The 26,600-nt window shown below is 47.3% G+C and overlaps 1 protein-coding gene across 2 annotated transcripts in view; it reads right to left on the reverse strand.

Moving 5' to 3' along the window:
* Positions 1-4,841: 4,841 nt before the first annotated feature.
* The window catches only part of ABCF1 (ATP binding cassette subfamily F member 1), a 36,649-nt gene continuing 14,890 nt past the window's right edge, over positions 4,842-26,600 (reverse strand). For both annotated transcript variants that reach the window (XM_081901622.1, XM_081901621.1), the window contains exons 12-28: positions 24,894-24,986; positions 24,510-24,632; positions 23,085-23,185; positions 22,243-22,328; positions 21,073-21,212; positions 20,507-20,655; positions 18,927-19,010; positions 17,000-17,124; positions 14,482-14,594; positions 13,856-14,027; positions 12,436-12,510; positions 11,987-12,057; positions 11,327-11,359; positions 9,524-9,692; positions 8,976-9,040; positions 7,376-7,448; positions 4,842-5,355 (exon numbers count right to left, since the gene is read on the reverse strand). In XM_081901622.1, the coding sequence (XP_081757748.1) occupies positions 5,189-5,355; positions 7,376-7,448; positions 8,976-9,040; positions 9,524-9,692; positions 11,327-11,359; positions 11,987-12,057; positions 12,436-12,510; positions 13,856-14,027; positions 14,482-14,594; positions 17,000-17,124; positions 18,927-19,010; positions 20,507-20,655; positions 21,073-21,212; positions 22,243-22,328; positions 23,085-23,185; positions 24,510-24,632; positions 24,894-24,986 (1,839 nt within the window). In that variant the 3' untranslated portion in view covers positions 4,842-5,188. The remainder of the gene's footprint in view (positions 5,356-7,375; positions 7,449-8,975; positions 9,041-9,523; positions 9,693-11,326; positions 11,360-11,986; positions 12,058-12,435; positions 12,511-13,855; positions 14,028-14,481; positions 14,595-16,999; positions 17,125-18,926; positions 19,011-20,506; positions 20,656-21,072; positions 21,213-22,242; positions 22,329-23,084; positions 23,186-24,509; positions 24,633-24,893; positions 24,987-26,600) is intronic.

A 26,600-nucleotide genomic window follows, 5' to 3' on the forward strand; every position in this document is an offset into this window, starting at 1 on the left:
AAACTCCCTTATCCCAGCGCCGTGTCCCACTGCTGTCCCTTATTGATGATGTCCCTTAAATTTCCCAGGTTTCATGCTCGCCCAGCTCGGGAGGGAAGCAGTGGCTTGGGGTCCTCCGCTGCAAGAGAGAGCATGCGCACAAGCTGCCGTGTCTCCGTCTCTCCCTTTTCCCCCTCGGGCGCGTCGTGAGGAGACGGGTGACGGCGGGTGGGCAGGCAGCCCCTCTCTTGTGAGACTTCCGCCGCGCTGCCAGGGGAAGCCGGAGGCAGCAGCGGCGGCTTAGGATGCGGCCTGAGGGAGGAGGAAGAGGAGGAGATGGGGAGGGACGCAGAAGGGCGGTACTCCAGCGGCCACCGCAGGGCCGCAACTGCCTCATGCTGGGCTCGCGGGCGGCGTGGGCGAGAGTCTCCCTCCCTCCCTCTCTCTCAGGCGGGGAAGGGCCGATGGAACTCCTCGCCCCAGGACAGTAGCCCTGATGTGCTGCTTAGCATCCCCTCCAACCAGTGCAGCATCTTAATGTAGTGATTTCCGCCTCTGCATCCCTTTCATAACTCTATTTTTATAAATCATTTGTCCACCCATAGTTCAAATTTTTACTACAAGTTTTCTGTCAATCCTACCAATGTATGTAACTCTTTACAATAGCTTTTCAACTAAATTATAAACTTTCCCCATTCTTTATTAAAGAGGTCCTCTTCCTGGTTTCTAATTCTGCCTGTAAACTTTGCCATCTCAATGTCGTTCATCAGTTTGTCTGCCACTCTTCTTTGGTTGGAGTTGTAGACCCTTAGGATCAAAGCAGCATGGCTTCATCAGTGCCGGATTTCTGTATAAGCTAAGCAAAATCCCTTATTTTGGCTGCTGACCCCTTATTTTCAAGGCTGCTGGCCCCTTATTTTCAAATCTGTAAGTTGACAGCTATGGTTCCCTCTTCTACACAGCCACGAAAAGTTTCCACAGTCCAACCCTTCTTTTCCATCTTGGTACCTGCACCTGAGTTTACACAAGGTTGTTGTCACAAGGTTTGGAGCATGTCCCTGCATGAGAGTTTTCTAGCCATTTCAGACATATCCATGCTTGGTGCTCAGGAATCAGCCACCTGTCGTCTGATAGGATTAGCTTCCTGCATATTTCACCATTTCCTTAGGGTCAGGCACATTGCAAGGTAGCATTTTCCTGCTTTCTTCCACTGCTTTATGGAAGCCGAGTGCATTAAGTAGACCTTTCCAGCTCTATTGTCACAAGGAAGAGGCGTTTGGTATTTTTAACCACAGAGACAACCCTAATAAGCAAAAGCGCTCGGGACAACTCGTGGATTTGGTAACTTGCCGAGTCAATGCTTGCTGGAGACATTTGTGCTTATGATCTATTTGTTCTCTATTACATATAATGTAATAACGAATTGTGTAACAAGCCTCTTGTTATCCTTTTATCTCAAAGTTAAATAAAGCAGTGTTGTTGGGTTTTTAAAAATCTAGATTGAAACTTTATTGCAATGAGCAATTCAACCTTGACAGTAAGGACACCTTAGCAACTGCATGGCAACCACACTGAAACATTTGTGTGTGCATGGACTAAACAAGCTGAGATTCCTACATTGCAGTGGGTTGGAGTAGATGACCCCTGGGGTCCCTTTTAACTCTGCAATTCTATGACTCATAGTGGCTGGGAGAAAAGAAGCAGATGGGGCTGTTATTTGCCTGTTGCAGGTATCTCTTTTGTGGGTGTATCACCCCATCCTGTTACCTGTGTAGATTAGGGTTAGTGCACTCAGACAGGGACTATTCTTTCACTCCAGTTTCTATTTTCCTTCTCCAGGCTCACTTTCCATAAGCAGGAGAAGACACCCTAGTTGTGTAAAAGTTTCCTTAGGAAATAAAGCTTTTGAATTTTTATTTTTGGCCTGGTTATTTCTCCCTTGCAAGGAAAGACACACCCCCTCAATACCGTGTGTCTCAGGCCTGATCACCTTGGCACACACAGCAAGGCTGCCGTTTTAAAGTTCACAGTCCGAGTTCCAATCCCCAGAACTGGCATGTAAAGAAAGCAGCTTTCATTTCTGGCAAAGGCCATGTTGTGGGTAGAAATATCAGAGCATTCCCCCTGGCACTGCAGCCCAAGTCCTACAAATACTAGGGCGGCCAGAAGAACACTTGGAACTCGCAGCAAATTTAGATAAAATACCCCAATGCCACTGAAGAAATATTAACACTTAATATGGCAAGACTAGATTTCAGCAGTAGAGCTAACAAATATAAGGACTTGTCCTCATTGGTCTACAGTCAATCGACTAACAGTCATAGTATTTTGAAGAATTCTGAGATCCAATTAAACAAGTTTCTAGACCTCATGGATGCAGAGACAAGCTAAACAAGGAAAAGGCTCCACACGCACACCTATTCCCTGTCCCATTCTTAATTCTCTTCTGCATTACTGTTCCACATTTGACCCAACTTTGTCCCAGTTGAGCTGTTACTGCTTATCATGGGATCTGAGACTGAATGAGACCAATTTGACTTAATTTGAATTAAAACTGTTTCCTGCACCCCACTGTGTGTCTTCACTTACTACCCACTTAGAACACTCTTTAGCCCAGTGAATGCTACATGCTGTCTAGGCGAGTGGACGGTAGATTGGGATCTGCTGTTAGATCTAGGGGTGCGTTGCAATAGATTCAGAAGTGTATAAAATAAATAAATAAATTTGTTTTATTATTTATACCCTGCCCATCTGGCTGGGTTTCCCCAGCCACTCTGGGCAGCTTCCAACAAAATATTAAAATATAGTAGTCCATCAAACATTAAAAGCTTCCCTAAACAGGGCTGCCTTCAGATGTCTTCTAAAAGTCTGGTAGTTGTTGCTCTCTTTAACATCAGGTGGGAGGGCGTTCCACAGGGTGGGTGCCACTACCAAGAAGGCCCTCTGCCTGGTTCCCTGTAACTTGGCTTCTTACAGTGAGGGAACTGCCAGAAGGCCCTCAGAGTTGGACCTCAGTGTCTGGGCTGAATGATGGGGCTGGAGTCGCTCCTTCAGATATACTGGACCGAGTCCGTTTAGGGCTTTAAAGGTCAGCACCAACACTTTGAATTGTGCTCGGAAACGTACTGGGAGCCAATGTAGGTCTTTCAAGACCGGTGTTATGTGGTCTCAGAGGCTGCTCCCAGTCACCAGTCTAGCTGCCGTATTCTGGATTAGTTGTAGTTTCCGGGTCACCTTCAAAGATAGCCCCACATAGAGCGCATTGCAGTAGTCCAAGCGAAAGGCAACCAGAGCATGCACCACTCTGGCGAGGCAGTCCGTGGGCAGATAGGGTCTCAGCCTGCGTACCAGATGGAGCTGGTAAACAGCTGCCCTGGACACAGATTTGACCTGCGCCTCCAGGGACAGCTGCGAGTACAAAATGACTCCCAGGCTGCACACCTGGTGCTTCAGGGGCACAGTTACCCCATTCAGGATCAGGGAGTCTTCCACACCCACCCACCTGCCCGCCTCCTGTCCCCCCAAAACAGTACTTCTGTCTTGTCAGGATTCAACCTCAATCTGATTTAACAATAGCAACCAAAGAGATTCCCTTCCCCGACCCTGCTAAATTAGGCTGCTGAAGCAAAGGTGGGGTAGGATCAGAAGGGGATTTGTGTGTGGAAGGGCAGAAGATTCTGTTTTGGAAACAAAACTGACTGGCTTGGCATGTCCTCAGAAGCACCTTAATCTTCAGTTCAACTTGCTGAGATGCCCATTTGTGCAATCATAGATCCATGAAGACCAAAGCTTGTCCACCCCCGGCCTTTGCAAACTGAGCTAAGGATCTCCATCTGGCAAATATCAAGGCATGCACTAGGGGCACCAAGCTCTTTTTGGGAAGAGGCACATCTGCAAACGAGAGGAAGCTGTCATTGCAACCAGTTGGCTACTGGCTACAACAGAATGCTTGCTTCAAGCCAAATTTCGGGGTGGGGGGGCCGGCGGCGCTGCAGGCACATGGGCACCACATTGGCAACTCTGGTGCTACGAAGCAGAACTTTAAAACTGCTTAGAGGCCTCCCCCTCAAAGGAGGCAGTGATGGTGGTGAAACCCTTGCCTGCCTCCTTCCCCTTGCTCACTCAACTTGTTCCCACCTTCTCACTCCCTATCCTCCAGAATTAAAAAAAACTAAACCTGTTTGCAATCACATAGATAGCTCTGTTGGCTAGAGCGTGGTGCTGATAACACCAAGGTCTCAGGTTCGATTCCCGTATGGGACAGCTGCATATTCCTGCACTGCAGGGGGTTGGACTAATTAACCGCCAGGGTCCCTTCCAACTCTATGATTCTAAGATAAATATGATTCTCCTTAAACAACATATTTTAAGTATATAAACAGGGGAAAGATACTGAGTAGGCTCTTCTATGAACTGTATTAAATGTATGAAGTGCCGTATTTTTCGCTCTATAAGACGCACCAGACCACAAGACGCACCTAGTTTTTGGAGGAGGAAAACAAGAAAAAAAGTATTCTGAATTTCAGAAGCCAGAACAGCAAGAGGGATCACTGCGCAGTGAAAGCAGCAATCCCACTTGCTGTTCTGGCTTCTGTGATAGCTGCACAGCCTGCATTCACTCCATAAGACGCACACTCATTTCCCCTTACTTTTTAGGAGGGGAAAAGTGAGTCTTATAGAGCAAAAAATACGGTATGTTGCTTTCTTCCTTGTTTATTCAGAGATATTGATAATCTGGATTATAATCTTAGCGACTCATTATCTGATGCAATGTTGTAAGCTGGGCAATTGTGTTTCCATCTCAGCGCTTGTTTTTCGATGTGCTGACATATATACACATCTACATATATAAATAAATACAAAGGCAAAAACATCCTTCACATTTTAATTTATTAAGTGTACGGTGGGAGGAAAAAGAGAAAGGAGATCTGTAAAAATGACACCAAAATGCCAGCCTCGGGGGTGGGAACAACAAGCCGCTGGGAGACACACCCACACTTTTTCAACCCCCTCAAACACTTTTAACTTTCCTGCTGGTGGTGGTGAGGGAAGAGTAAGATGGAGCTGTTAGCTCCTTCTCAATGCTCAATCTTTCCTCCCTCAGCTGTCAGATAAATAGAGTCCGGCTTCTCAAGGAAAGGGAGGAGCTTCTGCTAGGAAAACCGAGGGAGGCGGGGCCTATACCGAAGAGACCCCGCCTCGTTCATCCTCATTCCCGGGGCCGATTGACCAGGACTTCGCCCAAGGCCTCCAGCACTTCACGCTTGTAGTCTTCGAAGTCGCCATCTATCTGGTTGACAGAGCGGTCTTCCACCACCCAAAGGTGGCAGTTGGTCTCTGTGATAAGCCGGGCGTCGTGGCTCACAACGATGACGGCTGGAAGGGGGAAGAGGCGGGACAGTTAGCACATCATGCTCTAAGAAAATTCCACTTGCTGCAAAACACCCCCCCCAAAAAAAACCCCTTCCACAGGACAATATACCACACTTTTCCGTGTATAAGACAAGGGTTTTTTTTTTACTCTAAAATAATGTTAAAAAACGGGGGTCGTCTTATACACAGATAGTGCATAGGGGGGACTGGTGATCAGTTGCAGCCGCAAGCAGGAGCTTGTCAGCAGCGATTTGGTGGGTGATTGGTGGCTGCAGCAAGGGCTGCTGTGGATTGGCTGCTGCTGCAGTAATTGGGCAGGTGATCAGTTGCTGCGGCAAGGGCTGCTGTGGATTGGCTGCCCCTGTGTCAACTGGGCGTGCAATTGCCGGCTGCTGTTGGCTTCTGCAACACGAGCGATTGTCAGCGTTTGTCAGTCGGGTTAGTGATTTTCAGCATTTCCCCCCAAATTTTCTTAAATCTGAGTACCCAAAAATTTATGGTGAGAGCCAGTGTGGTGTAGTGGTTAAGAGCGGTAGTCACGTAATCTGGGGAACCGGGTTTGAGTCTCCGCTCCTCCACATGCAGCTGCTGGGTGACCTTGGGCCAGTCACACTTCTTTGAAGTCTCTCAGCCCCACTCACCTCACAGAGTGTTTGTTGTGGGGGAGGAAGGGAAAGGAGAATGTTAGCCGCTTTGAGACTCCTGAAGGGGAGTGAAAGGCGGGATATCAAATCCAAACTCTTCTTCTTCTTCTTTATACATGGGGGTGTCTTATACACGGAAAAATACGGTATGTGCCTCTTCTGGTCTCAAGAGCTACCAGAGAGAAGTAGTGGCTGGGAACATGAGCAGGGCATGTTTGTATTTGTAATAAAATGTATTTTACTAAGACTGAATTGTAAGGGTGAAAAGAAAACCAATGTAATGTAATAGCCGCAAAATATTGCGACTCCAATTAAGGTCACAAAAATGCAGAATCATGTTCACATGTAGTGGGGATGAAAATATGTACAATTTTTTTGGCAAAGGGTGTTTAAGGAGATAACAGAAATCACTGTGTTAAAGCAGACCAAACTCCAGGGGTAGCATTATTATCAATTTACAATGGGGTGGAAGGTTCGCAGGCTACGAAGGACTTGCTCACAAATTTATTGATAGCTGCAAGAATTATTATAGCTAGGAAGTGGAAGGGGCAAGCGGAATATAAAATGGAAGAACGGTATAAAGAGGTGTGGGATATAGCTATTAATGATAAATTAGCATGTGCCGTTAAGGTAAGACGGGGAATATGCAGGAAAAATGATTTTGAGGAGATATAGAGGGTTGTTTGCAGAAATTGTACTGTTAAAACAGAAAGGGGTCAAACCATCACTAGAGGTGTTGAAATTTTGGGAGGTTGGATATTTACAATGGAATGGTCTCCGTGGTGGGGTGCACATTTTAATTCTTATTCATTTATGATTATTACTTTGTCAAAAAAGGAAGAATGTATGAAATGCAAATAAATGTATAAAAATAAATAAATAAACCACAAAAAAAGAAACATGGAATCATTGCTGTGTCAATTTGTTAACTCCCTTTAAAAGTGTGTGTGTGTGTGTGTGTGTGTGTGTGTGTGTTAGATAGGAAGGGTTGGAGGTGGCGGGTGGCTGGCTGTTTCACTGAATATGGAAATTTCAAGCAGACGCTATATCTGGAGGAGTTTGTGAGGACAGACAAGCTATGGACTGCTAACTTACACACTGCTATAAAGGAGTTTTGAAAGCAAGAAGCAAGAAGACCCTATCTTGGGCTCAGGGGAGAAACACATTGTATCGGACTTGCTATGCATATATAATACTGATTGTTAATATCTGCCATCCTGCAGGTGAAGAGTCATCTTCAAAATCTTGTGTGTGAGGTCTACTTCATCACTAGGGCTTTGAGGGTGAAACCGCTGCGTGTAGGAAATGTAGGAAACATAATCCATATGCTCTTTAGAACGGCCTTCCCCAACCCGGTGCTCTCCAGATGTTTCACTCACCTCCTTTATACTCGTTGATGGCATCGCCCAAGGCATCGATTGACTCAATATCCAGGTTATTCGTCGGTTCATCCTGGGGGGCCAAGAAAAGTCACAAAAAGAGGATGAAGTGCATGGGGGTGGGGACAGTCTCTTGGCTTTTCATTGCTCTACAGCAGTGTTTCCCAACCTTGGGTCTCCAGCTGCTGTTGGACTACAATTCCCATCATCCCTGACCATTGGTCTTGCTAGCAAGGGATGATGGGAGTTGTAGTCCAAAAACAGCTGGAGACCCAAGATTGGGAAACACTGCTCTACAGTGGTGGGGAGTCGGGGGTGGGGTTGGAGAAGGATGCTTTCAGCTCCCAGGTTCTGCAGCAGCAGAAATCTTTGTAGTACAGTGGTACCTCGGGTTACATATGCTTCATGTTACATACGCTTCAGGTTACAGACTCCACTAACCCAGAAATAGTGATTCAGGTTAAGAACTTTGCTTCAGGATAAGAACAGAAATCGTGCTCCGGCGGCACGGCTGCAGCGGGAGGCCCCATTAGCTAAAGTGGTGCTTCAGGTTACGAACAGTTTCAGTTTAAGAACGGACCTCTGGAACAAATTAAGTACGTAACCAGAGGTACCACTGTACTGGGCAGATTTCAGAAAGCAGCCTTGCTGGGTTTCCAAGCATTAGCAACTGAAAGCTAATGCAGACTCAGGAAGGTGCTTTTAGGACCTTTAAGCTTAGCTCAGGATCTGAAACAGAGGGTAGCTGAATGGGGTTGTGAAGAAAAGAGCAATAGAATTGGAGGAAGGTGCACCAAGGATTGCCATCCTTTCATTAAGAGACAGGGAAAGAAAGGGAAAGAAAGGGAAAGAAAGGGAAAGAAAGGGAAGAAAGGGAAGAAAGGGAAGAAAGGGAAGAAGGAAGGAAGGAAGGAAGGAAGGAAGGAAGGAAGGAAGGAAGGAAGGAAGGAAGGAAGGAAGGAAGGAAGGAAGGGAGGGGAGAGCGAGAGAGCGAGAGAGAGAGAGAGAGAAAGAGAAAGAAAAAGAAAGAAAGGCAGGCAGGCAGGCAGGCCCTTATTGTGGCCTCTCTGCTTAAAAGATCCAACAGTCTGGGACCGCTCCAATACACTCTGCTGGCGATAAAGGTAAAGGTAAAGGTGTCCCTGACCATTATTGGCCGAGGGAGCCGGCGTACAGCTTCTGGGTCATGTGGCCAGCATGACTAAGCCACTTCTGGCGAACTAGAGCAGCGCACGGAAACGGCGTTTACCTTCCCACCAGAGCGGTACCTATTTATCTACTTGTACTTTGACATGCTTTCGAACTGCTAGGTTGGCAGGAGCAGGGACCGAGCAACGGGAGCTCACCCCATCGCAGGGATTCGAACCGCTGACCTTCTGATTGGCAAGTCCTAGGCTCTGTGGTTTAACCCACAGCGCCACCCGCGTCCCTGCTGCTGGCGGTAAGGTAAGCGCAATTCCTCGGGGAACAATCCCAGTGCTCCAAAATTGATTAGGTTCAAATTTATTGCTATTTTGTAGTAATGAGATAACTATCAAATCTTACAAGATATATCCCATACGCCGCCCCTCCTCTTCAAGGAGTTATGTGTGGGACTCACCAAAATGAGGACATCTGGTTCCCTACAAGCGAGTTCGGCAAAGACCACACGGGCTTTCTGTCCCCCTAGAAGGAAGTACAAAACAGAAGAGAGACAATGAATGTGAGATGCCCCCTCTATGAATAGAAAGCTCAGAAGTGCCCATCTAGTCCAGCACCCTGTTCTCACAGGAGCCAGGGAAGTGTGCAAGCAGGATCAGAGCACAGGAGCAATATCCCTGCTTGCAGCTGGTTTTCCGAGGCACACAATCAATCAATAAAATAATAATAATAATAATAATAATAATAATAATAATAATAATAATTATTATTATTATTATTATACCTCGGGTTACAAACTTAACTCGTTCCGGAGGTCTGTTCTTAACCTGAAACTGTTCTTAACCTGAAGCACCACTTTAGCTAATGGGGCCTCCCGCCGCCACTGCGTGATTTTCATTCTCATCTTCAGGTAAAGTTCTCAACCCAAGGTACTACTTCCGGGTTAGCGGAGTCTGTAACCCGAAGTGTTTGTCACCCGAGGTACCACTATATTATTACTTTATATACCAGAGAGCTTGCAGATCTGGATGGTGTGGGCATGGCTCTCCAGGCCAAACCGCCCCAGGCATTTGCGGGCATCCTGGTAGGGCAGGTTGAAGTTGCGCTGCAGGTACTCTGTCGCCGTTTCCTGCATATTCAGCTGGTCGGCATACTGCTGGTTGAAGAACCCGATTTTCTGCCAGGAGAGAAAAGGACAGGTCTTTCATCCTGCGAAAGGAAATGTCACCAGCCCGGTTGTGGCACCTTGCCCTGTGGAACGCCCTCCCATCCAATGTCAAGGAAATAAACAACTATCTGACGTTTAGAAGACACCTAAAGGCAGCCCAGTTTAGAGAAGTTTTTTTTAAAAAAGCTTATGTTTTTATGTGTTTTTTATATTCTGTTGGGAGCCACCCAGCCAGATGGGTGGGGTATAAATAAGATTATTATTATTATTATTACTACTACTACTACTACCGCCCCACTCCCTTAACCAGTTTAAAAGGGTGCCACACTGAGGCGCTGTGTGAGCTCAGCTCAGTTCCTGGCACCTCTGGACAGAGGAGAGGGACTTGACATCTTTCCGCAGGGCCTGCAAGATGGAGCTGTTCCACCAGGCCTTTTGCCAAGGCACAGTCTGACCCCCTCTCTCCTTCTGTAATCCTCATAGAGCTCTAGCCCAATGGTTGCCATTAATTTGATTCTGAATTGATTTTAGAATGTATTTTAATTAATTGACTGTGTGATTTTATGTACACTGTGCTATTTTTACTTGTTGTTAGCCGCTCTGAGCCCAGCTTTGGCTGGGGAGGGTGGGATATAAATAAATAAATAAAAATTATTATTATTACAGCGGTACCTCTAGATACGAACGGGATCCATTCCGGAGCCCTGTTTGCATCTAGAGGTAAACGTAACTAGCAACGGCACACCTGCGCACGCCGCTTTTCGCCGCTTCTGCGCATGCGCGCGATGTCATTTTGAGCGTCTGCGCATGTGCAAGCGGCGAAACCCAGAAGTAACGCGCTCCGTTACTTCCGGGTTGCCGCGGAGCGCAACTCTAACGCGCTCAACTCAAAGCGTATTTAACCCGAGGTATGACTGTATTATTATTATTTGAGATCCCACTGCTCTGCACTGGTTTTTCAGCAGACCACTCTTAAAGACATGCATCCATTATGCGTACATCCCCTGTATGCAGGAGAACTGCGACCCACATCATCCAGTGGACTTGTGGGCACACTATAGCAGAGTTTCAGCAAGAAGTGAGGCTGCGTAGGGTATGTGGTGCCACGAAAGCTTCTTTATTTACAGCAAATCAAAACAACAAAGATGGCTAGTGTGAGCAGTGTCTCACATGTCTTCTCTGTCCGAGAGCAGAGAACAAAGAGCAGAAAACTAAAGCACAAAGAAGAGAAGTTCAGTGTGTGTTCCATACACTTCCAGCAGTATGGAATGTAAATAAGGATCACATGATCCAGAGAGAATGAAATCCCAACATCCACGAGCTTCTTGGAGGAGAGGCGGGGAACTAATGTAATAGCCATCATAAAAGAAAGAAATCAATCCAAGGCCTCTCACATTCAACCCCAGGACCCTCTGCCTCCCAGCAGCTTCTTAAAAGCAAAGGTAGGAAGCCCCTCTGCCATATGTGTCAAGTGAAGACATAAACTATTTGTTTTCATGGTTTCTTGGAACAAACCAGCTTCCAGCAGGACAAAGATCCTTCCATTTGGAGTCACAGGCTTGCTTTGCTATTCCAGATGTGAACGCCCGCCCCCCCTCAAAATGTCATTCCACATTCCCTGCTGTATTGCCACGGGTACTTACCAGCCTGTGGTTTTTTCTCATTTCCCCTCTTGTCTGGAAGGATGAAAACAGAAACAAAAACAAGTTAAGAGTGTAGTCCAAAGGTCTAATGACCTTCCCTGTAATCCAACCAGATTAAAAAAGAAGTGCTCAAAAAGATAGGATTCAGCAGGGCCAAAATGCCACCTGCAAAGATGTTGCTTGCCCAGAGCTGGAAAGATGATAAGATACCTATGAGGGCCACTTGCCCTGCAGCAAGGAACCCCTGATGTCAGTTCCTGTTTCAGCAGGGACCGTTGTTTTGTGAGCACATGGTCCTTGGTGTACCTGTAGCGCTTTCATAAATGTCGCTTAAAGGATTCTATAGTCAAAAAGTGGTATATGAATTTACTAAATAAACACATGTGGCCATCTACAGATGGGTCCTGCAGCTCGTCCCTTGCTCCCCAGCAATGGCGTGGCCCAATTCATGCACCAAGGGGGGCTGAATTTGAGGACACACCTAGAGCAGCCCTTCTCGCTGCCTGAGCAGAAATGGGACACACATTCCTGGCGGGATCAGCAGAGGCATGTGGTGGAGGGAAGACAAGCAGAAAAGGGAGGCCATCTCAGGAACAAAGCGGGATGATTAAAAAAACCGAGGAAGACCAAAAAGGGGGAAGAGGGGCAGGGCTCACTTACCGGCGTCAATTTACCCGTTAACAGCAACAGCAGCGTACTTTTCCCGACGCCGTTGGGACCCACGATACAGACTGAGGGGAGAGAGAAAAGCAGAGTCAACTTTGAGATCCCTGTGTGGCAAGCGGTGCTTTCAGGAGATCCTCCCTGTGGCCTGCTCTCAAGAGCTGAGGCAGACAGACTTGAGAAGGGAACTCTCAGGCAAAAATAAAACACTGGAAGACGTTAAAACGGGGATAAGCAAGTGTGGCTCCAGATGTTGCTAGACTTCCAACCTATGACGGCCTGGGCTGACGGGAGATGGAGTCCAACAACATCTGGAAGGAACTATGACGGTTTCAAAGGACATCATGTAGCCAGCACGCTGAGGTGGATTTCTCGTTCAGTAAACAAGAGGCATACAAGTTTCTTAGAAGGACTTATTCACCGCCCCCGACCCCAAAATCACTTACTTCGAGATTCCATGTCAATCCCAAAGTCCAAATTTTTGAACAGAGGCTTCTGTCCCTCATAACAGAAGTCCACACCTACAGGAGGGAAAAAGGAGGAGAGTGGGCTACAGGGAAGGAAATATTTCTAAATGTAGTCACTGTGTTGTAGGAAACTGTGGAAATAAATTGTGTGTGCGTGCTATTCTCAATAAATATATTAATCTATTATTATTTCTAAGTTCGTTTTGAAGAAGCAATGGAACAAAATAGAATCTGGAGATCTCAACAATAGTGTTTCTTTTTAGACGCAGCTTCACAATTAAAAATATGTTTTTGGTCTTAGTGGCTCGTACTAGCTACGCAAGCCTGTTTTGCTTTCGTTATAGTACAAGTCCATTTCATGTATGTTCTTATGTGCTATCGCTGTAATATATTGTTGTAGCTATCAGTTACAATGATTGCCTCTTAAAACTACAGTAGTACCTTGGTTCTCAAACGGCTTAGCTGTCGAACAAATCGTCTCCCGAATGCCACAAACCCAGAAGTGTTCCGGTTTGTGAATGGTTTTTGGAAGCCGAAGGTCTGACGCAGCTTCCGATTGAGTGCAGAAAGTTCCTGCAGCCAATCAGAAGCTGCGCCTTGGTTTTCGAATGGTTTCGGGAGTCGAACGGACTCCAGTTCAAGAACCAAGGTACCACTGTATCTAGAAGCAAAACACTCTTGTTATGAGAACTTAGCCGTTTTCATAGTATATTGAGACACATGTGAAAGGTAATTCATAAATGTTGTTGTTGTTTAGTCGTTTAGTTGTGTCCGACTCTTTGTGACCCCATGGACCAGAGCACACCAGGCACTCTTGTCTTCCACTGCCTCCCACAACTTGGTCAAACTCATGTTCGTAGCTTCGAGAACACTGTCCAACCATCTTGTTCTCTGTTGTCCCCTTCTCCTTCTGCCCTCAATCTTTCAGTAATAATCATATATTAATATCTATATCATCTATCTATCTATCTATCTATCTATCTATCTATCTATCTATCTATCATCTATCTATCTATCTATCTATCTATCTATCTATCTATCTATCTACAGTGGTACCTCGGGTTAAGTACTTAATTCGTTGCGGAGGTCCGTTCTTAACCTGAAACTGTTCTTAACCTGAAGCACCACTTTAGCTAATGGGGCCTCCTGCTGCCGCTGTGCCGCCAGAGCACGATTTCTGTTCTCATCCTGAAGCAAAGTTCTTAACCCGAGGTACTATTTCTGGGTTAGCGGAGTCTGTAACTTGAAGCGTCTGTAACCTGAAGCGTATGTAACCCGAGGTACCACTTTATCTATCTATCTAATAGATGCCATTGCTTTTGTGATTTTCCAGAGTTACACAGACAACTGCCTGCCCCTGCTCCCTGATGGACTCTCCCTGGCTAAGGCAGACTCGTACCATGCAAGCCCAGAATGGGTGGGCTGAGGGGCGGTGGGTTTGGAAAGGTGAATTTAACAGTGTACTCCTTTGGCCGCTTCAGCAGCTCAGGCACCTCGCTCGCCTCTTCATCCGGGTTCTTCTTACGGCACTTCTGCTGCTTTCGGGTCAGGGCCTCCTTGGTCTGCTTTTCCTGGGGATGGCCGGAGGGAGACAGGTTAACAGGGACACCAATTATTGGCAAGCGTTCTTGACAGGCCCAATCTAGGCCGCTATGCTCTTTTAATCTCACCAGACAGAAACCCTTAATTAAAACGTGCAATAATGTGTACATTTTTTCAGAAGAGACTAGAACCAACCCCCCTCCTGTCAACTTCCACCACTGGAGTAAAAGTCTGCCCTAATATCCGAGGCCACGCAGAAGGTTAAGGGTGCCATCTTATCCCAATGCTTGTGCTTATTTAATCGCTGTAAAGAACACTGCAGCGTGTAGTTCCACAGATTAACTCATGGAAAAGCTCTGCCGCCTTGGACCGCCCTGCTCCCAGGAAGCCCACAGAGAAGAACCTAACTGCACATTTTTTTGGGGGGGGGGGGTTCCTCCCGAGTCTGTGGGTCCCATGACAAAATACAAACCGGAAACCTACTGCCTGCTTTGTTGACTTCCCTCCGGCCTTGAGATCTTTCAGTTTCTTCTCTTGCTTCTCGTACTGTTTCAGAAGCTCCTTCTGTTTCTGCTGATACATCTTCTTGAAAGTCACTGGGGTGGGGTGGGGGGGTGAAGAGAAATGCAGAGGGGTGAAGAGAACTCTTAAGAACTGCGTTGGTTGGATCAATCAGCCTGGATCTGCCTTCTCCAATCGGGTGCATGTTGTTGGTCAACAACTCTCATCAGACCCTGTCAGCACCCAATAGCCAGGGATGATGGGAGTTGTAGTTCAACATCATCTTGGAGATCTGAACTATCTTGTCTTGAATTGGGAGTCTAGCTGTGGCCAGCAAAGCCCTTGAGGCAATGGTTCTCCACCATGTTACGAAGCACTCCTTGGAGCCCAGCTTTTTGCTGTCGCAGATAGCACCTGAGCCTGGAAGTTCTATTTTGGCCCTGAAAAAGCCTCCATGGCAGGAACCCAGGCGTACGTGTTTAAGCCAGCTTAGTTGCAACATCTGGGGGGGGGGGGAAAGGGTGTCAGGATTGCAAGTGAGAAATGCAGGTTGGCATACACACTTCATAACACCCAACACTTGCAGGCACCGGTATTTGCTAATCAGAAGTATATTGCTACCAGATGAGGAAGTTGCCCTTTTAGCTGTTATAGGTGATAAGGAGGCATGGACTAAATCTTCCAAGAAGAGGTTTGTGAATGACAGGTGACAGAGATTCAAATCTCCCTGGAAATGCACCCTGGGAAAGTCAGGCATGGGGAAATCTAGTTTTGCAGATACCCCTAGACCATGGGAAGTGGATTCCAATGCGGTCCAAGTCACTGCTTGTCGCTGAGCAAGGACTTGTTTTGCTCCAGGGCTCAAAACCAGCAGCAACCTGGTTTCAGTTGCTCAATCCTAGAAAATACATTTGCTATCTCAGCACTTGCATATTGGCAAAAAAAAAGAAAGGCTGGAGACATGTTAGGCTGAAACACCCCAGAGTTTTAAGATTCCACCCAATCTACTGAATCACTAATCTTGAGCCCTCATACTTCCCGAGGGGTGCCCCCATTTCTCCCCCCATATTTAAAAAAAGTGGGGAGAATGGAGCCACCTCTGCATAGAGTTGGGAAGGGAGTTCGAATTCTGACACCTCATTACTGGACAAGCATATCAGCATACATTTATTTAGTTATTCTGGTGGCAAAACAGAAGTTTTCTGTTTCTGTCCCGTTATTCCCCATTCTCCCCCTTTCTTGAATTTACTGTATTTTTCACACTATAAGACACACCAGACCACAAGACGCACCTAGTTTTTGGAGGAGGAAAACAAGGAAAAAAATATTCTGAATCTCAGAAGCCAGAACAGCAAGAGGGATCACTGTGCAGTGAAAGCAGCAATCCCTCTTGCTGTTCTGGCTTCTGGGATAGCTGCGCAGCCTGCATTCGCTCCATAAGATGCACACACATTTCCTCTTACTTTTTAGGAGGGAAAAAGTGAGTCTTATAGAGCAAAAAATAAGGTAAATTGATTTGATCAGGAGCCAGAGCAAAGGGAGGAAAAGAAAAGGGAAATAAATTGCTAATAAGTCGTTTCTGAACTTCCCAGCAAATGGTCATATGTTGGCTGAGTTAAGTCGTGAGGTAAAACATATTGAACAGAGAGAGAGAGAGAGAGAGAGAATGAGTTTTGCCAAACATCAGCATTCCAAGTTCTTTGTGAAAATGCCCATCTCCCTTGCCCTGGTGGAAGGCGTGGGAATTGAGCGGCAGCCCTGAAATGGAGTCATGTGACTCCACTCCCAAGTCACAAGATCTGTGTCCTTGCTCCGGTTTGAACAAAGGAAGGAGCTTATGTTGTATCTGCAACAAATGGAGGCCTCTGTAGACATGGCTCTGGGGCAAGGAGATTTCACAGTCTAACAACATTCCACCCAGAAGGGGTATTTCGGGCCTCTAAGTTTCTGAAGTACCGCACGCTGAACTGACCTCAATCACAGAGACTCAGAGAGGGTTTAAATGTACAACAGTAACAGCAGCCTGGGCACTTGGTGAAAATCAGGCCCTCTCCATTGAGAGCACCCCTTGAGCTCAGTTCAATTCACACGACTTCTAGATTCAACCCTCTAACTGTATTTGAAAGCTGGCCTTTTGGGTCATTCAATACTTTACACTCTTTAAAACAACAACGACCCATACAGCACAAAAACGTGCAGGGAAAAGACTGCCCCAACAAGTCTAAAACCCTTCAAATTCCAAGGAATTTTGAAGTTTAAACGTCCAAAGTCAAAATCCAATTTCTCTAACTTGAAGGCTTTCTAGATTGGGGGTGGGGGGGGGAAGCTTCAGTTCTACAAAGTGACCTTATGACCAATATTGAATGAGTTTTCCTTGACGTTTCACTTCCTTAACTCCCCCCGCAAAGAAACCCAACAGCACCCTAGCAACGGCATTGCCCCCTCCCAACAAAAAAACCTGCCTAGTCCTTCCAATGTGGAGGCTTCTGTGGGCACTTACTGTAGTTTCCCCGGTAGTAGAAAAGCTTCTGCATGTCCAGATGGATGATATCCGTACACACGTCGTCCAGGAAACCCTGGTCGTGAGAGACAATAAGGAGGGTCTTCTTCCATGTTTGGAGGTAGCTGTAAGAGGGTGTGGAGCAGTCGTTAGACAACGAAGGGTTTTCAGAGTTTTAACCCATCACCAGATGCTTTTTTAAAAGTGAGTACATTTTCCTTGTAATGGAACCACCCTGCTTTGGAAGCAGCGGCCCGGAGCACCTTCCATCAGCTGGTGGCCCAGCTATGCCCCTACCTGGACAGGGATAGCCTAACTACTGTTGTCTTTGCTCTGCTAACCTCAAGGTTAGATTACGGCAATGCGTTAATACGTAGGGCTGCCTCTGAAGATGGTTCAGAAACTTTAGCCGATGCAAAATTCAGCGGCCAGGTTACTCACCAGAGCAAGACGGTTTGAGGATATTACACCGATCCTGGTCCGACTGCACTGGCTACCAATTAGTTTACGGGCCCAATTCAAAGTGCTGGCTTTGACCTCTAAAGCCTTAAGCAGCTCAGGACCGCAATACCTCAAGGACCGCCTCTTTCCATATGAACCTACCCGGACCCTGAGATCATCTTCTGAGGCCCTCCTTTGTGTGCCTCCTCCTTGAGAGGTCTGGAGGGTGGCAGCACGAGAACAGGGCCCTCTCTGCAGTGGCTCCCCATCTGTGGAATGCTCTCCCTAAGGAAGCTCGCCTGGCGCCTTCATTATACACCTTTAAGCACCAGGCAATTCCTTTTTAACTAGGCCTTTGGTTGATCTGATTGGCATCCTATACTCTTTTAAAATGTAGCTCTTTTTTTAGGGGGGGTGTTATTGGGTTGTTGTTTTTATTTTGATTATATATATTGTGGTCTTTATGTCGATCTTTTCTGTGAACCGCCCTGAGACTTCCAGGTGTAGGGCAGCATATAAATTCAAACAACAACAATGGTTTCTATGTACAGATGTTCAGTGTTTAGGCTTTCTTTTGAAATCAGGAACAGAGGCAAAAGGAGGATGTAGGTAAGGTGGCAATTAGGAGGGGCTGAGAAATTAACAGAGAGGGAAGAATTCTGGCCCAAGGAAAGCCTGTGACGTGTGCAAAATAAAACAGGGCCTTTTCAGTGCTGGCTCCCTGGTTGTTGAATGCCCTCGTAAGCATGGCCTGCTGGATCAGGCCAAAGGCCCATCTAGTCCAGCATCTCCCAGTGGATACCCAGATGCCTCTGGGAAACCAGCGAGCTGAACAGGAGCATAAGGACTCTCTCCCCTCCTGTCGTTTCCAGCAACAGATATTCAGAAGCAATGATGCTTTATCTAGTCAGGTGTGCCCATCTCCATCACTAACTTTGAGGGATTCGAAAATATTCCTGTGGGCCCAGGCATCTGGTGGTTGAAGAATACTGTTCCTGGCTGCCCCGAGATCAACGCATAGGCACATATTTTAATCGCAAGTGCTGTTAGATGTTTTTCATTGCAATTGGGTTTTAGAACATTTTAATCCGTTTCAAAATGTTTTTACAAACACAGCAAACTGTGCATCTGTTCGCAGCCCTGGACTCTCTGGGGAAGAAGGGTGAGATATAAGTTCAATAAATCAGTAACTAAAGCTCGTGTGCATCTTATTATTTCCTGCTAGGGCCTAAGTCTGCATGTCATAAACAATGCACAGCGTGGTTGGTTTTCCTTGGTTGATGCTGGTGGTTTTTAAACTTTTATTGCAAATCGTCCAGAGGGTGGTGTCCATCGCCCGAATGAATGATATTAAGGTAAAGAAAAAAGGCTAGCACCAAAACTGCTTTGCCCACCCTTCACTGGAAAGCGGGCATGTTCACCCACGCAGGTGCCCACCCCCCCCAGCTGCTGTTATGCCCCCAGATGCACGGAGGCAGCGACTTACTTGTTAAGCCAGATGACGGCGTTGAGATCCAAGTGGTTGGTGGGCTCATCGAGCATCAGCAGTGTGGGCTCCATAAACAGCGCTCTGAAAGGAGAGCATGGTTAGCAATGACAAAGGGCCATAGCTCGGTGGCAGTGCATCTACTTTGAAGGCCGAAAATCCTGGGTTGGACCCCCAGCATCTCCAAGTGGGGCAGGGAGAAAACTGTGCCTGAAACTCTGGAGAGCTGCTGCCAATCAGAGTAGACAATACTGAGTGAGATGGTTTGACTGTTCCTGCACAAGCAACAGACAGCATCTTAAAAAGCAGAGACATCACCTTGCCAACAAAGGTCCGTATAGTTAAAGCTATGGTTTTCCCAGTAGTGATGTATGGAAGTGAGAGCTGGACCATAAATAAGGCTGATCGCCGAAGAATGGATGCTTTTGAATTATGGTGCTGGAGGAGACTCTTGAGAGTCCCATGGACTGCAAGAAGATCAAACCTATCCATTCTGAAGGAAATCAGCCCTCAGTGCTCACTGGAAGGACAGATCGTGAAGCTGAGGCTCCAATACTTTGGCCACCTGATGAGAAGAGAGGACTCCCTGGAAAAGACCCTGATGTTGGGAAAGATGGAGGGCACAAGGAGAAGGGGCCGACAGAGGATGAGATGGTTGGACAGTGTTCTCAAAGCTACCAGCATGAGTTTGACCAAACTGCGGGAGGCAGTGGAAGACAGGAGTGCCTGGGGTGCTCTGGTCCACGGGGTCACGAAGAGTCGGACACAACTAAACAACAACACCACACAAGCAACAGAGGCCATTTGCTCTTCGTGTTCAGTTCCTGTTTGCATAAACTGGCTTGGCCTCTCCTTAAACAGGCCCACATTTCACTGGCAACTAGGAGTGGACACCGGCCGCCTGATCAGTTCTGAACAGAGGAGAGGTGCAAATAAAACATCTCTTTGTGGGTGAGAGTGGCGGTGGCTGATATAGGTGTCTATCCTCCTATTGACAGGAAGGGGGGGCACGCCTTGCGCTCCTGTCTTATTTTCAGCTCTTTTAAAAGTGGCAGCCATTTTGTGTTACATCACACCGCCAAGGCAGCCATTTTGTGTCTAGTGACCATGGCACTTTCTCAAAATTCCAAAATGTGCTCTGTTGGCTCCCATGACAATCCCTGATCTACATTGTGTGGTGCAAGACAGAGTGCGTTTTGAGGCAGAATGTGGCAGCGGTGGACTTCCTTATCCTAAAGCCACTCATGACAGGAGAAAATGAGTGGTATACCACCGAGGTGTACACTCATAGGAGACACAGTGCAATTAGCAGACATGACTGGGTTAGGTCCATTAACGTCTACTTTGAGGAAAACTTAGTTGACAACCACTCATCACAAGCTAGCACCTGTGACCTTTCACCCCTTGCTTTATTGGACTCCCGTGCCACAGTCTGAATGATGCTGTATTGGATTTCCAATTAAAACTGTTCCGTTAGCCAGAGACTATTGGCTACTGGGCAACAAATGAAAACGAATTAACTTCAAGGATACGTCATGCTGATCCTCCCATTTCTCCACGTCTCCCCACCTGACAATTACCTGGCCAGGGACACTCTCATCCGCCAGCCTCCGGAGAACTTCTTGGTCTGCCGGTTCTGCATCTCAGGGTTGAAGCCCAAACCTGCCAGAATTCTCCGGGCTTTTGCCTCAGCTGCTGCGGCTCCTGTGGCCCGCAATTCCTCATAGACCTGGGGAAAGGGGATGAAATATATGGCGTGAGCGGAGATCAACAAAAGGGAAGCGGCTAACAACCAGAGGTTGAGTGTGAACATGTCCCTTCCTTTTTTCTCACCCCACAGAAGAAGTATTTAATTTGCTTTGCTAGCCTTTCTAAGATGATAATAATAATAATAATAAAATTGTATTTATACCCCGCCCTCCCCAGCCAAGACCGGGCTCAGGGCGGCTAACACCAAATATAAAAACAACTGATTGAAACACAGCTTAAAAAACATTTTTGAAGTTCTGCGAATGTATCCAGGGACACATTTTGAGCGATGCCAGCCATTCCAGATCAGAGAGCTTCTTGTGCAAAATACTCCTGCCTGGGTAACCCAGTTTTGTACTGCCCCTCGGTCACAGGACAGGGAACGCTCCACGAGTACCTTCTCCAGCCGCTCTGCAGCCCCGTCGTCCCCTTTCTCTAGCAGCGCCTGCAGGCGCTTCTCCTCCTCCAGCAACTTCAGCCGCTTGGTGTCAGCCTTGAGCACAGCCTGCACTGCGGGGGTTTCATCCGCAACCACCTCTGTGAAGATAAAGGAGGACACCACCGTGAAGACTCTGCCGCTTAAGCCCCATGGTCAAGGATTGATCAAAGCCTGCACCAAATTATTATTTTTTAAAAAAGAAAACCTTTGCAGCCAAAACACTCATATTGTGCTACTGAATGGAGAGGGGGCAGGGCTCAAAGATCAGTGGCTGAACATCTGGTTTGCATGCAGATGTTATGGACTGGGGAACCCACAAAGGAACCCTCAGGGGAAGAAGGCTCAGAGCCCAGGGACTGGTGGTGGAACAAAGCTAAGCGATCAGAGGGAGAAGAAGGAGCAGACTGGGAGAAGGTGATGTCGGAAGCTGAAGAGGCAACAAGGTTTAGTGAGCAGGAAGAGGCTGTGGCAGAGAGCAGTCTAGAATCAGAGCAGGGGTGAAGAGGCAGAGATCTGGCTGCTGAAGAAGCAGAGAGTCTCCCCCTCCTGCTGCAACCAGCTCCTCTCCCCTCTGGTTTCCCAGAACATGCAGAGAAATGAAGAGGGTGCAGCAGAGACGGGCAAAACAAAGGAGCCGTCGGCTGCTGCGAAAGGAACCAGAGGAGGACCTTTCTTAGAGAGCGGTGGGAAGGCAGGGATCTTCAGTCTATGCAACTGCCTCATTGGGGCAAGACCCTGCTGGGATAACTAAGGTTGAACTGTTTTGCTTTCTTCACTGATACTGGGTGTTTTATGGCTGACCTATTCCTGACTCTGGCTCCTGACAGCAGAAGGCCCCAGGCATAGCTAGCTGAGGCTAAGACACACACTCTGCTGAACCCCTGGAGAGCTTCTCCCCATTGGTGCAGGCAGTACTGAGATGAGCCAGTGGTTTGAGTCAGTTCTGTTAACCGTCCTGAGACCTGCGGGTATAGGGCGTTATATAAATCCAATCAATCTATCTATCTATCAATAAAATAATAATAATAAGACGGCAGCCTTTTCTGTTCTTAATAAGAGGGACCACCTGGCTAGGCAGGACAATGAATGGACTGCCTCTACAGAGGGGAGGAACGCTTCTTCCTTTACCTTGTTCACAGAGCAGGACATCAATATTGGGAGGAATGCTCAAGGCCCGGTTGGCAATATGTTTCAGCAAGGTGGTTTTGCCTTTCCTGGAGAGAAAGGGAGGGAGGGAGGATTGGAATATTGGTGCTCTCCTTAACCAAAAACAACCATAGACAAAACAAGAGCTACAGATAAAGTGCTCAAAAGGAAAGTTGCAAACATACCAACAGATGTTTAATATTCCATAAAACGCTACAAGGACATTTTCTAAAAAGCACTCCTATACAGTGGTACCTCTGATTACAAACTTAATTCCTTCTGGAGGTCCGTTCTTAACCCGAAACAGTTCTTAACCTGAGGTACCAACTTTAGCTAATGGGGCCTCCCGTTGCGCCCCTGCTGCGTGATTTCTGTTCTCATCCTGAAGCAAAGTTCTTAACCTGAGGTACTATTTCTGGGTTAGCGGAGTATGTTACCCGAAGTGTTTGTAACCCAAGGTGTTTGTAACCCAAGGTACCACTGTACTAAATTTATAAAGGCACATGTCTATTAAAAATTGGGAGCAGCCATTTTTTTATTGGCATGTGCCTGAGGGACTGAGGACAGGAGTACTTCCTTAATATGTTTTTGCACGTGTAAATGGGACCAGGACCACTGAAATAATTCCACCTGTGTGGTCCAGAGAGGAGGGAAGGCCTCACAGCAACCGAGGTGGAGAATATGGAATCAGGCAGCGAGCTCATAAGGTACTTTGGGGCCCAAGCTGCTTACAGCTTTGTGAATTAAAGAGTTAAAGTGTGTTTCATCATCCACTGCGGTAAGCAAACAAAATGGTGGGGATTCACCTCACAACAGACACATACCCGTTAGGCCCCACCAGGCCGTATCGGCGCCCGGCCACAATATATAGATCTGCGTTGACAAACAACTCTTTGCCGTGAGCCGAGATGCTAAATTTCTCCAGCTGAAAAAGAAGGTAAAGGAAATCAGAGAGGTACTTTTTATTATAATTTACTTAGGAGACCACTGTAAGCAGATAAAAAACATTAGCAGGACTTTAATGACACTTGTAATGTAGGAAATAACACGGATAATAAGGACAGATACAAATTTTGGATGATGAAATAATATGCAGTTGAAAAGGTTGATAGTAGAACCCAGGGAGGGGATGCTGGGAAGTCTTGAGATTCAGAGAAATCTCTTAAATATGGATATGCATTCTGTATTGTTATAACTTTGCACTTGTAAAATTAAATAATAATAATTTCAAAGGGGGGGAAGGTCCTGTCATTTAAGCTCTTGTTTCCATCTGCTGGCTCTGAATGTTTAGACAAGCCTACCCAGAATGCGGGTTTTAATCTACTTTTACTCTACTCTTGTTCTAACTTTTTGGAAGTCTTAAATTATTGCCATAATTTTTTCTTCATGATAATTTTGTTGCTTTAGCTCTTTTGTAAAGTGTTTTGAGGCTACCTCCCTTCATTCTCCTAAAACGTCTTTCCTGGCCCCTCCACAGAAGTTCTTCTAACTGGAGATGCTTCAAATTTGGCCCGAGGCCTTAATGCATTGGCCCAACCTGCTTCCCTCCATACAGATGTTTCTGGTGGGAGTTGAAGTGCTAAACATCTGGGCCAAAGCTGCCCCTCTTGCAATCTCCTTGCTCTGCCAAAAGTGACTCAGCTTCCTCTTAAGCTTATACATCCGTCGAGAAAATATACCGTATTTTTCGCTCTATAGGACACACTTTTTCCCCTCCAAAAATGAAGGGGAAATGTGTGTGCGTCCTATGGAGCGAATGCAGGCTTTCGCTGAAGCCTGGAGAGCGAGAGGGGTCGGTGCGCACCGACCCCTCTCGCTCTCCAGGCAGCTATAAGCAAGCCTTCTGAGCCCGGCGGGAGTTCCCACTGGGCTCCGAAGGCTTGTGGATAGCAGCCTGTTCTGGGGACTGAGGTCGGGGGAAGCTCGGGCTTCCCCCGCCCCAGCCCCACGGCTAAAAACGAAGCCGCGCGCATCCTCTCCCGGCTGGAGAGGTTGCGTGTGGCTAAAGAGGAAGCCAAGACAGCCAGCGGGATGGATCCCGCTCGCTGTCTTGGCTTCTTTGCTCTTTGGGGCTGGGGGGCGGGAATACATTTTTTTCTTTATTTCCCCCCCTAAAAACTAGGTGCACCCTATGGAGCGAAAAATACGGCAATTAGGCGCCCACTCTTGAGATGCAATGGAAGAAGAGAATGGAGGAATGATCCAGACTGGAGGGGCAAGGTGGAGACACTGGATCGAGACAGGCGTACCTTGATGTCAGAGGCGTTCTCCAGCATGGCCTGCCGCGAGGACATCTCCGCTTGGGACACCGAAAAGTCGTTCTCTGCCGCGCTGGCTGCTTTTAAGGTTGCCACCTGCCGCTCAAACTCCAGCTGTTGGAAGGAGGAAAAAAGGTCTGGCTGTGAAACAGCAACAAAAAGAGAGACTCTTCCCCATCTACAATTTGCCAGGGGCCAGTCTGCCCACCAAATCACTCTCCACAGACTTATTTCTATTCAGGGCGTGCTTTACCAGGATTTGACCTTACAACTGGCAGGCAGAGAAAGCCACGGGTCCTTTTTTCGCCCCCTGGCCAGCCACAAACAGGAATAACCTTTTGGGTCTTTTCCTTCAGTCCCCGGCAGAGATCTCACCTGCTTCTTGAGCTTCTTCTTTTCCTTTTTGCTGAGATGGGCGTAGGGATCGTCTTCTTTCTTCTCCCCTTCCTCTCCCTCCTCTTCCGACTGCTACAGAAATCACAAGATGGCGTGGTTTGTGTTAGCAAACGGGGCCAGGAAAGGAAACCAAGAAGGCCCTCATACGAAACCTTTGGAGAGACCCCTGTGCTGCTCTCCCCTCCAAGTCAGTTCAGAGTTGAGACTCCTCTCCTGCCCTCTCTCGCTTCTGGTACAGCTCTGCAGGGCTCAACAGTCCTTTGTGCAGGGATTGAACCCCAGGAGATAGAAGAGGTGCTTCCATAGACCTCTTCAGTCTCTCCAGAGAACTTGCCGGAGTTCCGGGTCAGTCATAGGGTTGAGAAGTGGCTTGCTCATATAGCTCATTTCTTGCCAACGTGAAGTAGAAAGGAAGAGGTAGGAAGGAAGAGGTTTTCTGGAGGGTGGGGTAAGCTGCAGTGGCACCTAGGTCTTATTACCCCAGGCACTAGGAACAGCCTTGCCTAACCTGGGGTCCTTCACATCTTTTGGACTACAACTCCCATCAGCCCCATGCTGGCTGGGGCTGATGGGAATTGTAGTCCAAGCCATCTCCAGGTTGGAGAAGGATGTTTGAAGGAGTATGGTTGGCACTCCACCCTATGGGTGACTTGTGGAAGTCAGTCGGTAGTTCCCCGCACCTCAACCAGTGTGACGTATCAGCAGAGATTCCCTGCTCCCAGCAGAACAGCTTCTTCCACAATCCCCTGTTAAGGGGGGAAAACTCCTCGCCCACACAGTTCAAAGTAACGAAGTGAATGCCCTAGAGACAATTATACAGTGGTACCTCGGGTTAAGTAATTAATTCGTTCTGGAGGTCTGTTCTTAACCTGAGGTACCACTTTAGCTAATGGGGCCTCCAGCTGCTGCCGCGCCGCCGGAGCACGATTTCTGTTCTCATCCTGACGCAAAGTTCTTAACCCGAGGTACTATTTCTGGGTTAGCAGAGTCTGTAACCTGAAGCGAATGTAACCTGAAGCGTATGTAACCTGAGGTACCGCTGTACTTTCTCTAGCATATTTCCTGAATAAATGGGAGGGTGAATGGCTCAGCAAGGCATAAACTCAACCTCCCTGGTGTTGCTATGGTAACCAAGTGCGCCTAGCACTCGTATCTCGAAACATCCAGATGTGGGAAATATACTCCAAGCACTGTGCCGTTTCACCCATTGTTAACATGACACCAATACACACTCCCCGTTGCTTTTTGCCAGAACCCTCACCAATAGGTGAGTTTGCCTTGCCCAGTGTTTTTTGTTCCTAGTGGACAGGAGGAGCGGAGATCTAAGCTATGCACACAGGCACTGATAAATACAAGAGACAGCCAGCGTGGCGTAGTGGTTAGAGTGTTTGATTGGAGACCTGGGCGACGTGGGTTCTGGTCCTCACTCAGCCATGAAGCTCACCTTTGGCCCACCACCCGATCTCAGCCTAAACCATCTTGCAGGAATTTTGTGAGGATAAAATGAGGGAGAGCCGTGCCCTCTGTCTTGAGAACCTTGGATGAACGAAGGTGGGGTGCAAGTGCAATTAACAGAATACAATAGTACCTCGGGATGCGAACGGGATCCGTTCCGGAGCCCCGTTCGCACCCAGAAGCAAACGTAACTAGTGAGGGCATGTCTGCGCACGTGCGCGTTGCTTTTTG

This window comes from Podarcis melisellensis (assembly GCF_964234715.1).
Source record: "Podarcis melisellensis genome assembly, chromosome: 2".
In the NCBI taxonomy this organism is placed as follows: domain Eukaryota; kingdom Metazoa; phylum Chordata; class Lepidosauria; order Squamata; family Lacertidae; genus Podarcis; species Podarcis melisellensis.